Raw genomic sequence first — 16,080 nt, forward strand, 5'->3', positions numbered from 1 at the left:
GGTGGATTTGGAAAATCCATATTTTCTTTCCAAGAGCCTGCGTAGAAACCCTTTAGAACTGTTCAGACTTGTGTGGCTTGCCCCAACCCTTAGGTTGACTGGGAAAAAATTACAAGGTAGACTTTTCTTCTCTCTTTGTGCATTTCTGGGTAATTAGCAGTCATGGAATCCTCCATGTTTAGAGCATGAATACAGACTTCTAAAATTCTTAACAAATCTCATTGTATTGACTTGACCTTCTTTGGTGTTTTATTTCCTGTGTTCGAGTTAAGTTTGCCAATGTTGTAAAGTTCTCTGTTTCAAGTACCCGCATGACTTTGGCACCCCATGCCTATTTTGTCTGAGTTTCTGAGGCAGATGCATTTTAAAAATACCAAGCTGGTTTCCATATGGAAAAAATAATAACCCCGTCATGAGTTCCTTGTTTGTGCAAAGGAAAGAACTTTCTATTCCTATCACTGTTGAACTGTGGGTGTGAGTGCTACTAGACCCTCAGAAATAAAGACAGGTTCTTTCTATCATGTCGGAAGGGGCTGCTTTCTCAGGAGATAATGCGCTGAAGCAAGCGCTTTATTTTTCTTAATCACTCCATGGTGTGACTAAAGCCATGTCTGTCTCCACCCGGCTCCGTACTGCTGTATTAAACACAGTTGGCCTAGAAGTCATGTGAAATTTAATTTGATTTCTACGTGGGTGGGAGTGGAGTGACCCGCACAGCATTTCCCAGTGCTGCTGTGCCAGCTGCCAGGGTGGGTGGCACCCAGCACTGCGTCTGAGCTCGATTGCTCATGTATAATATCTCTCAGTTGCTTTGCAAACATTTTAGTTTATTACTTAGTACTTCTTTTTCATTGTAGGGTGGTTTTATAGGGAGTAAATGTTTATTTTACAAAGAGAAATGTGCTGTATTAAAGTGAGCGACTTACCACATTTTTGCTTTAATATCCTCTTTTCAATCTTTAATCTTACGTGAACATTATGTAATGTTTACTCACTCATTTGTGACTGAAGGATACTGAATTAGTTTTGTTTTCTGTGTACTGAAATAGCATTTGATCACTGATTTGAAATACACCCCCCCCCCTCCCCAATTAGAAGAGTTACAGTTGAAAGCCAGATGGCTACAAGTTGTTTACTGGAAGTCACTTGTACAAGTCCATCTGAAGAATGCTGCACATTGTGGAGGAATGTTCTCGTTCTCTGTGTTGGTCCTTGGTGCCTCTGCCTGCCTCTGAACAAGCCGGTTCTTGCATCAGTCACGGGATGCCTTAGTGAAGGAGGAGGGAGAGCTGGTGGGGTGTGTGCATGCCTGCTCTTTACCTTTCTCCAATTAAATTAAACTTAACAAATAACCACCAAGGCTTGACTCCCCTCCCTTCTATCTTGGCTGCCCATCTTAAGTCAGGGGGCTTAGTCTTAAGTATTTTTCCATTGTGTAAAATTAGGAGAGGACAGAAACTTGCAGTGATCCTCTTGATTCTGTTTCTCTGTGCAGGTATGTATGAACTTTTTGTTTAGGAGGAAACTGCAAGAGAGGTAAAAGTGTGAATCCAGGTATTTTGATAGGATCACATATTAGTAACTCTGAACTGGAGTTGATTAGTTAAATCCAGTTAGGGTAAGTTGAAGACCAAACTGGTCATCTTACCCAGGGTTTCTTTCCGCCCTGGGTCTCTCTAGTCTAAACCAAATCCTCAACTGACAATAGGCCTCTTTGTAAGCTCAGGCATATAATAGGGAGATGCTTTTCTTTCTACTCCTTCCTTCTCTGTAATTCCACAAATTGGCTGGGCTTGTTCCTGCTGTGTTTAGTTAGTGATTGAGGCCCCCACCCCCAGGTGATGGGTGTTCTGTGCTGTATCAGGCTGGGCTTTTCCCTAGAAGCTGTCTTCTTGTGTAGCTGTGGCTACCCTAAATTGGCTGCCTGTGGAAGCACTGCTGATCAATTTTGAGAGTGCTCCTGGGGCTGCAGGACTGGCCAGCCGTTCTGACCCGATCTGGGGACGCCCCCAACCCTGCCCCTGTACAGGCAGGTGGGCTGCTGCTGGACGCGCACCAGCCAGGCCACTGCAGTTGAGGCAGAGGTTGGGGGTGGAGGCACGTGGAGCACGTTTTGGAAAGGGATGTAGCCATGGGGTGGGGACAGACCATTTTGAGGAGAAAGAATAGACTCTGTGAGAAGGGTTCAAGTGCAGGAGGGCAGTCAGGGAGTGGCCTTAGGGAGAAATGAGGGTTACAATCAGGGCTGGGGCTGAAGGTTTAGCCTCCACCAGAGGAAAGCCCCTCTTGGAATGCAGGGAAGGAAGATCCAGAGAGCGAGACTGCAGGGAGATGGATGGGAGAGAACGTGAGGGAACCAGGGGCGCGCACGGAGTCTCAGCTCTGCTTCCTGGTCAGGAATGCCAGAGGCTGGGTGAGATGCCTCCGTCTGCCCAGGGCCACGAGGGCCCGCTGGCCAAGCGCTCGCGGTGTGAATGGTGTACAAGGGTATGGTATGATGCTCCGCAGCAGCTGTGGTTCTGGACTGGGTCTGTTTTGTAAAACAGCAGATTTAATAGCAAGACATTAAAAGTAGCCTCCTGTGTCTGAAACTGGAGAAAATGGAAAACTGGCTTTGTGGTACTAGTCATTATGTTGTAAAGCATCTTACAAACACAATAGTTTTAATGGAAGGAAATTAAGTGTTCTCCCGTGTAATCTCACAGGGTCGGTGCTGAGTTGTAACCGTTTTTGCTGAAGCACCTTTCTTCTGTCAGCTTGAGAGAGGATCCACCCTTGACTCTTCAGCGGATGGAGTGATGTTACGAGATGAAAATACCCAAGAATCAAGTGTTGTGCCTTTGTGTCTGTCCGTCTGTCTAGCGGGAAGTGAGGGTTTTATTAGACCTTAGAAAAGCGAGGCGAGAAAATAATAGGAAAGGCTTTCTTCGTGGCATTACGTGGTAAATGTCATGTATGCGGTCTCTCCTGGGTTTTCCTTCCAGCACGTTTTGGAAAAGTGTGTGTGTGAATGGAGGCAGGAGGCGGAGGCGGACTGCACGCCTGGGGGCTGAAAGGTAAAGAGAGGATGGGGGAGAAACCGATAATTTTAAACATTGCTTTTAGAGAACAAAGTAGAGATTAAAATCCAGGTGTTCTTGTGAATATTCTATTGCTATAGTATTGACTTTCAGAACTGGGTTAGTTGGGTTAGTTGACAAGGACTGTCTGGGCATAGGCAGGAATGGAGAAAAGCTAAATGTTGAGAACAGTGGAATTCATAGTAATTCTTTTAAAACCTTCATTTTAGAATAAATATTTTTTGGTTCCTACAAGATGCATCTTAAATTGATTTTTTTTTTTTTTGGTCAGTAGTTTGAGTTCTGTGCTAGAGGCTGGTCTAGGAACTAAGTTCTTGGATTTCACAAGTATTGTTTCTTCACAGATTAGTTTGTGTTATTTTTGAAGTATTAATATATAAAAACATCTTCCTCTTTTTGCCTTTAAATGGTAATGCCATTTTTCCTTACCCTGTATGAAAACTCAGGAATGTGAGTGACCTTGTGTAGTTGGGGTGGGGTGGCTGTATATATGTATATAATCATACATAACAACCTTTTTTCTGATGGAATAGTAAACTTACAGTTTTTATAATGGATTATGAGACATGGCTCTAGTTTTATTGCATGTTCTTTATTTCTTGGTGTACATTTGCAAGATTTATGTTTTAAAGAAGGAAATATGAAAGTTGCTTCTTATTTCTGTTAAACTTTAATGTGTTTACCTAAAATCAGATGGTTTCTTAAGAGTATTTGTCTAGGCTAAATGACATTTTTTGGCATATGCATCCTGTAAAGAAAAAGATCTAATAAAACCATGGTAATGTTTTAAGATAAGCATAGTTTTTATCATTCACGGTGTATATGTACCTTGTCATCACATTGTACATCTTAAAAAAAAAATGCATGATGTACAACCTAAAAAAAAAAAAAAAAGATAAACCCAGTTTTGATCTGCCCTTAAATATAGAACTGACATGAAAAACCCATGGAAAGTAGGATTCATCAGGCGCCAGAAAGCAGTGTCTTTGGAAAAGCAGTGTAAACCTTGAGGTTTTACCAGAGTCAGGCCTCTAGTCTTCCCATGTTTCAGACAGCCACTGCAAGTGCCCAGGTTACCCTGGTTTGGCTGGCTTTGGTCTGAACATTTGGGTTTAATTTCTTGTAAGCTGAATGGCATCTTGACAGGCTGTGTGGTTTTGTCCTCAGCTTCTTCCAGACCAACTGGTCTTGCTTCTGGAGCATCTGTTGAAGCAGAAGACTGTGACTCCACGAACTCTGCAGAGCCTTGAGAGGATATACCGCCTCTCGGAGCAGGATGCCGAGGTAATGAGAACACCCTCAGAGTTTAAACCATGGGCCCTCACTGCTGGTGAAGAGTGATGGTCCCATTGTGTCCCAAACTATGGAAACTGCTTCCCTGGTGGTGTGCTCCAGTAGGGGCCTCTGATCCTGGGCATTACCACGGTATTTTTAAGTCCTGAGTTTCCCCCCCTTTCCTCTTAAATTGTTAAGACGCATATAAGTCTCCAAAAGGAATGAGCAGACGAATGGAAGGCTTCTGAATTGTGAACTTGGGTGCATCATTGTGTGCATGACGGTGGCGCCGTCCTGTTGCATATTAAGGAAACTTGGCTCAGACGTGCCAGAGCTTCTTGGTTGCATTCAGTTAGAACAGGAAGGGAGCCATGTGTAAAGGAAATGAAAACTAAATCTTAACAGCCGTGGTTTGAAAAGCAAAATTGAATGCTGTGGGAAAGCAATATGATGTGGGCCTTAATGTCTTTTAGCTTATTATGAAGAATGCAATGTGAATCCTAAGATGAGTTCCAGGGTTTTTTTTTAATACATAAAATAATAAATATTGTATTTAGTCATCTTAAGTTAAAAACACACACACACACACAGAAAAATTCTCTTATATAAAACTCTTAAAAAGCAAACATTTGATTTATGTTCATTTGAGAATAAATGAACGTTTGAAAGCTGTACAGTCCAATATGGTAGCCATTAGTCCATGTAGCTGTTGAGCACTTGGTATGTGGCTGTTGTGCTGTAAGTGTGAACTTTGTGGGTACTGGAGACAGTATAAAGAGAAGCAGAATGTCTCAGTAATTTCTTCTTATCAATTACAGTGTCAGAATGATACTTTGGACATGTTGGGTTAAATAAAACATTATTAAAATTATTTTCACAATTCTTAAGATGGAGTAAGTCAAGAAAAGCCTGCTCATTATTAGATTAAAAGGTAAGATCAGCATTTGTTATACATTTTAAAACCCTTACATAAATTCAGGAGTTAATTGAAAAACTCCAGAGGAAACATATGTAGCTTTTTACCCATCTCAGCATAGATCAAACATGCAACTGTTGCTATTTATTTTAGTTCTTATATTTTTGTTTATAGGAGATTCTAAATGCCAGCCTGTTATTTTTAATTAGTGTTTAAAAGCGGTTTCTATTCATAGGCATGAGGTTATGCTTTAATCAGGACTGAATACCACTGAAATGCCAGGCCCCAGTGACGGGCAGTGGGCAGACGAAGGCGGGAGGATCAAAGCAGGTGCCGGGCACCTGTCACTCCTCACCAGAAGCTGGGAGGTGGGAGACCCTGTTTTCCCCCATTCCTGTTGGCATAAACATAAGGCACATTGTGTCCTTAACTTACAGATCAACTTTGTTGTTATATGTAACTTCTTAAACCTTTGAGAAATATAACCAGTTTTATTTTGGCTGCTTGTTTTGTGTCTCAGACTGCACTGTGAAGTCCAAAGCCAGAGCAGTCTCTTCAGGCTTGGCTCTTTGGTGTTGAGAGACTGGGGTCTGGGGGAGGCTTTGGTTGGTTTAAGTAACTGGCCTGGTCCATGCAGTTCACAGATCCTCACCCTGCCAGGCACTAGGGATATAGCGATGGCAAGGGTCATCCTCAGCAGGTTGGGATTCTTTGGAAAAACAGCTCATGAGTAAATGAACAGGATAGTTTCATATAAGAGCTTCAAAGGAGGTTACAGGTGAAAGTGAGCTCCAGTGTCTCTAGATAGACTTCAGGAAAGGCCACAGGAAAAGGTGACATTCAAGCCAGGACCTAAGGGCAAGAAGGAGTTGGCCATACAGAGCCAGGGGGCCCAGGAGTGATTTCCGTACAGAGCTGACAGCATGCCGTATGCTAGGAGAGGGGTCAGCAAACTTTCTGTAAAGGAGCAGATTTTAATATTCCAGGCCATACAGTTTCTGTCACAACTACTGAACTTTGCTGTTAACAGCTGCCTTAGTATATCAGCAAACAGAAGTGCCTGTGTTTCAGTAAAGTTGTTTATGGACCCTGAAACTTGAATTTCATATAATTACCACATCTCACGATAATTCTTTTTGTTAGGTGTTCCTTTTTAAAGCTATTCTAAAACATCCACAGCAGTCTTAGCTGTGGGCTGGTTTGGCCTGCCCCATCCTGGGGCCAGTAGGATTGAGGTCGGGTGGATAGGGCCCGGATTAGGGCCTTAGGGCCCTGAGGCCTAACATACCACTGCCTTGCCCCCTTCCCAGGCCCTCTGAGGCCCTGGCATCTAGTCAGTTACACTGACAGCGTGTCTCACTGTGAGGTTTCCTTGAAATGTCACTCAGAACCAGGAAAACAATAGGATATTGGCCAACCAGGGTGTTTTCTAGAAACTTCATTAGTTTAAATGTGATTTACTGTGACACTGATTAGCAGGAATTTTGTTGACTAACCATCTGCCTTTATTTTAAGTGACAGGACATTTCATGGGAGAAAGAATTATTTGCTGGAAAAATGAGGATTCTGACTTAATTCTTGGCGCTTCTCCTTGAGCAAACATATAGTTCCTTTCGGTTATTATCAGGGCTTTTAAATACGTAATATATAGCGGTCATTCAAAACATGGCTGAAGATGCTGGACTGTGGCAGGGCTGTGTACGGAGCATCCCTACAGGAAATGGCTCCAAAGGTAATTTCCTGGCAAGGAACCACGTGAGTTATGGAGCTGACACTCTTTGTTCAGGGTGCTGCCACAGGTCCTGGGACCATGATGCTGAATTAGGTGTCTGTGCAGAAGACTTCAGCCCAGGACGGCCGGGGTGGGGTTGGGGGGTGTCTAGCACAGAAGCAGGGAGTGCTCGTGACAGTGGGGGTTTTCCTCACATTTCCAGGAGGCACATAAAGCGCACCCCCTCTCCCACCACTCCTCCTTGGACTAGCATTTCTCCTAAAAGCATAGATGTGAGGTTACTTTTTGAGAAGGTGAGCCTGCTCTTTCCATAGCTCATTTAATGCCCTAATTTCCCAGCGCTGTGAAACTCTCTCCGTGGTGGAGCAGCATGTTCTTGATGGACCAGACGTCTCGACTGTGTGAGAAGCCTGTGCTGCCGTGCACCAGTCCCTGCTCAGTAGTTGCTTTATCTTCTTGGCTGTCACGCCCACTTGTCCCTTCCCTCCCACCTTCTCTGTGTGGGTGGGCTGGTGCTGTCTCACTGGGAGGTTTATTTTAATGATTATCCTTGCGTGGCTCAGTATTTGTATTAGTTGTGTTGCTTCTGTGTTCTGTTGTGTTCACAGAATGTCCAGTTTGGTCAGGATTTCTGGGTGTGGCAGCCAGGTTGATGTTTGCCAGCTGTTTGCTTGTCAGCGGCACACGTTTCCACGTTATGTGCCTCTTGTCCTCTGTGGGGTGCGTCACATGGTGTGAGTACACAGGTCTGCCCTGCAGGGAGGGACACGTGTGTTCAGAATCTTAAAAGGAAACGTGCATGAGGGCACATGTAATAAGCTGGGCACAGTGACGTGTGTCATCTTAGGCCATCCTCTGCCTTGCCTTGACACTCTTGTTGCCGCCATCTGAAAAGTGGGGCATTGGTGGAGGAACGTTTGCATTCCTTAGCCTAGGAAGTAGTACTAGCTACAGGAGTAGTTACTGTATTTTACCTCCTCAATCAAAGAAACCTCTAGCCATATGCTGGGCTGCTTTAAACTAGGTCAGAAAATGAACTGAAAGGGAAGCTTAGTTCATAGAAATGCATTGTCTATAGTTTCTCAGCATATGGTTCAAACAAAGAACCCATAAAGGTTTTTATTTTTTTATTTATTTTTTTTAACAAAAATCAAGTTTTTGTGGTTTTAAATAATTGTATTTATTTTTGGCTGTGCTGGGTCTTCGCGGCTGCGGGGGCTTTCTCTGGTTGCGGCGCGCGGGGGCTGCTCTCCGGTTGCGGGGCGCGGGCTTCTCTCTGCGGTGGCTTCTCGCCATGGGGCATGGACTCCAGGGAGCACAGGCTTCAGTAGTCACAGCTCCCAGGCTCTGGAGCACAGGCTCAATAGTTTGTGGTGCACAGGCTTAGTTATGGTTCTGTGGGATCTTCTCAGGTCAGGGATCAAACCCATGTCTTCTGCATTGGCAGGTGTATTCTTTACCACTGAGTCACCAGGGAAGCCCCATGAAGGTTTTAATACACAACTCATTCTTGAAACAAAAGGTATTTTCTAAGATCCATTTTAAAATAATTTCCTGCCTGCTTTAGCAGGTCTCCTCAGCTGCCTTTTCATGTTAACAAGGTGAGGCTCCATGCACCTTGGCTCTGTGTGACCTTTGTCCCCAAGAGCCCCACAGCTGACCCTGAAGCAACTTTATTTCCATAGACCACAGTTCAACACTTCAATACTGGGGCACCCCTTGGGTGGATTTTCAGAAAACTCAGAAACAGCCACTCACTGTTTCATCTGGCTTGGATGGGAGCGGTGGGGTGTTAGAAAGTTCCCCCATGGTGCCATGCTCAGCTCTGGTGTATCATTTAGTAGGCTGAGCCAGAAAATTAATTTTGGGGAGAGGTCATTATCAGCACCAGTCTTCCCCTCATTGTATTTGGGGAAGCACTATTGGTTGAAAGGAAAAGGCCCCCTGGGTTAGGTTGGGGTGGGAAGGAGTGAGCACTGTTTCTCCATCTGCCCCTGGCCCCAACCTGTGTTCAGGGCTGCCGCTCTCCCAGATGCATCTTGGCAACAAGCTGGATGTGGTCAAAGGTCCCCAAATGGCTGGAGGCCATCTGCAGATCGCCCACCCTCCTGCGCCCCGTTTTCCTGATCTGCACAGCAGTACCTGGACTAGTCTGCTGGCTGTCAGCCTTTTTGACCACGACTAACTGGCAAAAAAGGGCTTCACAGAAATACTTCTATGTTTGCTATTATTTCCTGATTCATTTTCATTAAACATGTGCATTGTGATGCACAAATTGATTCTATGACCCACTAACTCCAATACTTTGGCCACCTGATGCGAAGAGCCAACTCTTTGGAAAAGACTCTGATGCTGGGAAAGCGAAAGAAGAGGGTGGTGGGGGATGAGATAGTTAGATCGCATCACTGATTCAGTGGACATGAGTTTGAGCAAACTCTGGGACAGCGTTTGCCTGGTGCAGGACAGGGTTGCCTGGTGTGCCGCAGTCTGTGGGTCGCAAAGAATCGGACACAACCGAGCAACTGAACAGCAACAAATGAGTCGCCGCCCATAGTTAAGAAAATGAGAGACAAGACGATCTCAGTCTTCACCAGCTTTCCTGCCTCCTCCCTGCAGACTTGTGGCCAAGGTTCCTGAGCCTCTGTCTCCTCAGGATTACAATAGAGCCACAAATCCCTTCTTTGTGGGATTGTTAACAACATGAGAGGTTTTGAAGTCATGTAAGATTCACATTCTCTTGTGGAATGGTCAAGTTTTGTTGTTTAGCTCAAAAGTGAAGTCGCTCAATTGTGTCCGACTCTTTGCGATCCCATGGACTGTAGTCTACCAGGCTTCTCTGTCCATGGCATTTTCCAGGCAAGAGTACTGGAATGGGTTGCCATTTCCTTCTCCAGGGGAATCTTCCTGACCCAGGGATCGAATCCAGGTCTCATGCGTTGCAGGCAGGCGCTTTACCCTCTGAGCCACCAGGGAAGCCCCTTGTTTAGCTCAAACCACCTATATATTGTCTCTCTAATCTGTCAGGACTGGACGTGAGAAAAAAAAGAAGTAGAATCTACCCCACTGTTAGCCCCTGAGCAGCTTCTGGTCACAGAATCCTTAACCTGGGGGCTTGTTGGCTTTTTCTGTGGTGGAGTGCTTAATCACTCAGTCGTGTCTGACACTCTTTGCAACCCCATGGATTGTAGCCCACCAGGCTCCTCTGTCCATGGAGGAGGCAGGATTTCTCCAGGCAGGAATATAGGAGTGGGTTGCCATGCCCTCCTCCAGAGGATCTTCCCAACCCAGGGGTCGAACCCAGTTCTCTCACATTGCAGATGGATTTTTTACCGTCTCAGCCACCGGGGAAGCCTAAGAATACTGGAGTGGGTAGCCTATCCCTTCTCCAGGGGAACTTCCCAACCCAGGAATCAAACCGGGATCTCCTGCATTGCAGGTAGATTCTTTACCAGCTGAGCTATCCGGGAATGGTGGAGGGGGTTACTCTAAACCACAGTTTCTCAGCCTTAGCATTACAGATACTTTGGATTGGGTAATTCTCTGTTGGGGGATGTCCTGTGCATTATAAAATGTGTCACATCTCCAGCCCTTTTTCCTGACATGCCAGTGGCAGTTCTCTTCCTTTCCTGTCCCACCCCTGTTTTGGAAATCAGAAATGTCTCCAGAAGTTGCCAGATACCACCTGGGGGATACAGTCATCCTGGTCAAAGAACCATTGCTCTAAAGCAGCTGACCACAGAAGGCACTTTTTTCATTTCATCATCAGCGAAGTGCCTGACGATTACAACACAGAGTGGAATAGCTTGAAGTTGGTTAACTATGTTTAGGGGCTGCCCTGAGCCAATTGTATTCTGTCAAGGCTCCAAAAAATGTAACCTTGGGGGAGGTGAAAGCAGAGATGTCTCACATGGAAGAAAAGGAAGGAATTGCAAACTAGCGTGGTAGCAAGTAAATCTGAAGAAGCAGGTTAGTGAGGGCACTAACCTGCTTGACGACTAGTGCCCAGAAAAAGCCAAGCCAGCATCTGTCTGTCTACATTTTGCTCTTGAAAAGGACACTTTCAAGGTGGATTGCAAACAGAAAAACATCCAACCTTGTAGCCTTTCTGCCACCTCTGCCTTTCCTCTGGGGAAAGAGCCCTGGAAAACCATGTAAACTGGCCACCTCCCTTTGCAGGGAGGGCGTGGATGTTAATACTTCATCAATAGGAGAACTCTTTGTTTATTTTAAAATACTACAGCCTTTCTTTGAAGTCTACAGGTGGAAGGTATGATTGAAGGCCTACAAAAGTCTTGACAGCTCTGACACCCATTTCTGAATTTCATTTGGACCAAAAGCATAGTTTCTATGAACTGAAAACATTCCATGATCAACAGATCTCTGGAGACACATACTAAAAGGGCAGAGAATAAATCCCAAAGTTTGATGCCTGAAACTGGGCACTCAAAGCCGGTGCACTGGGATGACCCTGAAGGATGGGTTGGTGAGGGAGGTGGGACGCAGGTTCAGGATGGGGGACACGTGTACACCCATGGCTGATTCAATGTATGCAAAAACCACCACGATATTGTAAAGTAATTAGCCTCCAATTAAAATAAATAAAAAATTTTTAAAAGGTTAGGTGGGTATCATGTGTTTAAAATCTAAGCCTGATGAGTAGCCATGACTCTGCCCATTCCCTTTATGTTAAAATCGCTTCTGGTCACAGTGACCGGCTTCTGCACAGTGTTTGGGGTCCGTTCTGAACCATGCAGCTCAGCACTCCCTTTCTCCCCTGGTTGTTTTTCCATTGTATTCTGACTCCAAAATAAAGAAAACATTGCTATTTTGTCCTCCTGACTGGAAGTTTAGAGGAAAAATTAGATGTAATCTCAGTGGGCTCTGTTGCCACTTCAGGGTGCTCGGCAGTTTGTAGTTAGTAAAGTGCAGGTGTGGAGCTTGGTGTCTCCTTCCCCTCTGGTCCACCTCGATGTGGAATCTAAGGAGCACACAAGCAGAACCCGGCCTTGCTGACGTCAGCCCTGTGATCATGGCAGTGTGTGAGGGCAGCCTGCCGGGCTGGCGCCACGGCCCCTGTAGGACCACAGGGCTGTGCAAGGTCACCGAGGCCCCGAGTCTGGGAGTAGTGCCAGAGCGCTGGCCCCAGCCCCCTCGGTGGGTGCCTCTTCCTTCCCTCCTTCCTTTTTGGAGTCTGTGCTGGGGGCCTCCCCAGGTCACTGCCCAGCAGTGTCAGGAGGCAACCATCATGGAACAGAGCCCCAGGAGGCAGGATGTCAGAGCGAACATACAAAAAGGAGACCGTTGTGGAGGGTCCGAATGGTGTGGTGCAATCAGCCAAGTGGTTTTCCGGGGTCAGATACAGGGGGCAGATGGAATGAGCTTCCGGAAAGGCGGGTTGACACCTGCCATAGCCAGCATCTGGCCGTTTGTCACAATTTCTTCCCAGGGACAAGGGGTCTGGCTCCTCAGCTCTTTGACACATCAGAGAGTCAAAGGCTGATGGATCTGAACTTTAAGATGTGAGCTAGAAGTATTGTGGCTTAATATTTTTTAAAATGCTAGAGCAGTGCTGGTGAGGGGCACAGCTGTCCTTTGGACACAGCATTGTAATTTGTGGGTTTGGAGAGCTGGGCAGGATATGGCTGATAAAAGGGACTGGGGTGATTTTCCTTAGTTACTTTAGACATAGCGAGATTTTTAAACCATGTGCCTTTTATAATGTGCCAATAAACAAAGCTCTTACGTAATTCTTTAGCTATATTTGTGTATTTTTTTCTTTGTTGTATTTGGTTTAATGAGACATTTAATGTTTTAGAACATGTCTCCAAAGTCAGGTAGGTATATCTATATATTTCTTCCTTGGAATTTTCCTTCTTACTCAATTCAGTGCCCCTAGAATTTTTCCATGGAAACCTTGTAACCAATCAGGTCTCAATTGCTATATACAGTGATAAAAGGGTTTTTGAAAACTGATCTAACATGACAAAGAACTTTGATTTTGTTTGTTTGTTTTGTTTAGATTAGTATTCCTCTCCTATTCCTGAGGCCAGAGCCTGCACTTTATTTACCTTGAGTTGTTAACTGCACTTTGTGGCTAATGAGATGTTGTTTCAAGAAAAAATGAGCCACTGCTGGCATAATCTGCCTAATTTTTCTTTCAGTTCAGTTCACTCAGTTGTGTCCGACTCTTTGTGACCCCATGGACTGCAGCATGCCAGGCCTCCCTGTCCATCACCAACTCCCAAAGCTTACTTAAACTCATGTCCATCGAGTCGGTGATGCCATCCAACCATCTCATCCTCTGTCGTCCCCTTCTCCTCCCACCTTCAATCTTTCCCAGCATCAGGGTCTTTTCCAATGAGTCAGTTCTTCATATCAGGTAGCCAGAGTATTGGAGTTTCAGCTTCAGCATCAGTCCTTCCAATGAACACCCAGGGCTGATCTCCTTCAGAATGGACTGGTTGGATCTCCTTGCAGTCCAAGGGACTCTCAAGAGTCTTCTCCAACACCACAGTTCAAAAGCATCAATTCTTCAGCACTCAGCTTTCTTTATAGTCCAACTCTCACATCCATACATGACTGCTGGAAAAACCAGAGCTTTGATTAGATGGACCTCTGTTAAATAATTATAATCAGTCATAACATTTAGAATTTATCTATACATAAAAGAGGAAAAGGACGTTTAAGTTCCTGGTCGTTTAATTCATTGCCATTGCTCCTTCCACTGCACCTAGCAGTAGGTCCTGTTGTATAGATATTTGAAGGTTTAGGAGGCCTTATCTACTCTTACTGTCTGTGTATGTTACCCACCCCCCCAGTCTGTCCAGATGATCTCAGAGGCAGAGATGCACACATTTTCTGGGTTATAAATAGCATTGCCCTGATGCTCTTCTTTCCATAGCACTGCAAACCCAGCTCCTGTTCCTCTTGTCTTTAATGGTGTTAAGAGTAAAGTCAACGTGTGGGGTTTTAGTGGTGTTCCTGCCTGTGTTTAATGGTGTTCTTCATACCTGTGTCAGTAGTTTATATACTTTTGCATTAGATTGCTGTAGTGAAATCCACGCTTCCAAAAAGCACACAGTTGTCTGAGCACTGCCGTTTCCTTTCATAGTTACAAACGGAGTTCTCATCCCATGCAGTGCGCCTTAAATGCCCTGGAACAGAGGGCTCACTGTTGCCATGGTGTCTTCCCAGATTGCTTTTTTACCCTCTGGTGCCTTTCCCAAACACCTCCCTTTGCTCTGTAGTTCCATGGTACACCAAGATTTGAAAGCTGGATTTCTCTGGGCTTCAAGCTGTGGAACCTTCAGGCTGTAGATAGAATGCACTCTTCCTCAAGCTTGTGGGAGCCTCCTGAGTGTCGTCTCCTAGCCTGCCCTGCAGGGAGGTGGCGCCACATAGACCTGCAGGATTCCCTGGCAGTGTATGCCTCTTACAGGTGAATGTTTGTGCTGATAACTGATAGCAGAGAGAAAGCAATTGTGTTGAATTCACATTGTTTTTAAAAAGTGGAAGCACCTCCACGGATGTGGTATGAAGGCGTTTTTGGTTTGTCAGGGTATGAAGTTTTAAAAATCAGCCTTATGGGGTGGCACTGAGCATGACTTTTTAAGCTGCTTGGTCTGTGTGTTGCTGTGCAGCTTTGAACCATGTGGAATTGTGTTCCATTGACCAACTGATCGTGCCCGTCAGTGGGTAGAAGCAGATGCCCAGGCTGAGTGTATAGGAAGTCCACAGGCAGTGGGGAGAGCAGCCCAGAGCCAGGCCTGCCCCTGGGCTCCACTGTCAGACAGCAGGCAGTTGCCTCAGGTACCATTTCCTGAACCGACCTTCCCCAGCTTGACTCTTTGGTTGTTTTTAATAGCAAATATTTTGAGAAATAATTCACTTCTCATATGACTCACCATTTCAAAATATACATTTCAGTAGTTTTTAGTATATTCACAGAGCTGTACAGCCATCACTACAGAGAGTTGTAGAATGTCTGTCACCCCCCAAAGAAACCCTGTACCCTTTAGCTATCATTCCCGTCTCTCCTCCCACTCCAGTCATTGGCAGCCAGACTCGTCTCTGTGTCTACAGATTTGCTTACTGGGGACTTCCATGTAAATGGGATCACATAAACCTTTTGTACGGAGAAGGCAATGGCACCCCACTCCAGTACTCTTGCTTGGAAAATCCCATGGATGGAGGAGCCTGGTAGGCTGTAGTCCATGGGGTCACTAAGAGTCGGACACGACTGAGCGACTTCCCTTTCACTTTTCACTTTCATGCATTGGAGAAGGAAATGGCAGCCCACTCCAGTGTTCTTGCCTGGAGAATCCCAGGGATGGGGAAGCTTGGTGGGCTGCTGTCTCTAGGGTCGCACGGAGTCGGACAAGACTGAAGTGACTTAGCAGCAGCAGCAGCAAACCTTTTGTAAATGGCTTCTTTTCACTTAGCATACTATCTTCAGGAATCACTCCTGTTTTGCATGTATTGATACTTCATTTCTTTTTATCACCAAGTATTTTTGATGGTACGGGTAAGCCACGTCTGTTTAACCATTCATCAGTTGATAGACATTTGGGTTTTCGGGCTGTTACATGTAATGCTGCTATGAACATTTGGGTGCAGTGTTGTGTGTAGATATAAGCTGTCATTTCTTTTGGGTCTTATACCTAAGAAGTGGAATTGCTGGTTTATAAGTCCATTTCTCTAGCTTCCATTAGGAAGGTATTAGAAGAAATAGCCATTAACAAGAAGTGGGCAGGGGAGAGTTGAATTTTTTCATGGAACACGTGGTAGGGCTAGAAACCCACTGAGCTTAGGCTGTCTCGCTCAACAGCTAGTGCCTTTGCCTCCATTGCCTCTCCGTCTGAGAGGCCCCTTCTCGGGGTCTCCTGTTTGTACCCCTGGGCCGCTCCCACTGCCCTCATTACACCCTGTTAGGTCCTGTCGTGACATTTGTCACTAACATGAGTTCACTGAACTTTTCTTGGACTTTATACTGAAATGTAAGCTCCAAGAGGGCAGGAGCTTGTCTGTTTCACTCACCGAATCATCCTTAATACCCAAAACTTAGCTTTTGGAGAATG

General features: G+C 45.3%; 1 protein-coding gene across 29 annotated transcripts in view; it reads left to right on the forward strand.

Annotated features, from left to right (window-relative positions):
• The window catches only part of AOPEP (aminopeptidase O (putative)), a 427,206-nt gene that overhangs the window by 396,503 nt on the left and 14,623 nt on the right, over positions 1–16,080 (forward strand). For 23 of the 29 annotated variants that reach the window (XR_015170185.1, XR_015170180.1, XR_015170178.1 and 20 more), the window contains one exon: positions 4,248–4,364. The exons of the other annotated variants lie outside the window; for them this stretch is intronic. Coding sequence is in view for 16 of the 23 variants with exons in the window: in XM_086416943.1 (XP_086273069.1) it covers positions 4,248–4,364 (117 nt within the window). In the remaining 7 variants the exon portion in view is untranslated. The remainder of the gene's footprint in view (positions 1–4,247; positions 4,365–16,080) is intronic. 29 annotated transcript variants of the gene reach the window in all.

The sequence above is a fragment of the Bos grunniens genome, chromosome 8 (assembly GCF_055505025.1).
Source record: "Bos grunniens cultivar Pamir isolate PY7600 chromosome 8, Bosgru_T2T1.0, whole genome shotgun sequence".
NCBI classification, from domain to species: domain Eukaryota; kingdom Metazoa; phylum Chordata; class Mammalia; order Artiodactyla; family Bovidae; genus Bos; species Bos grunniens.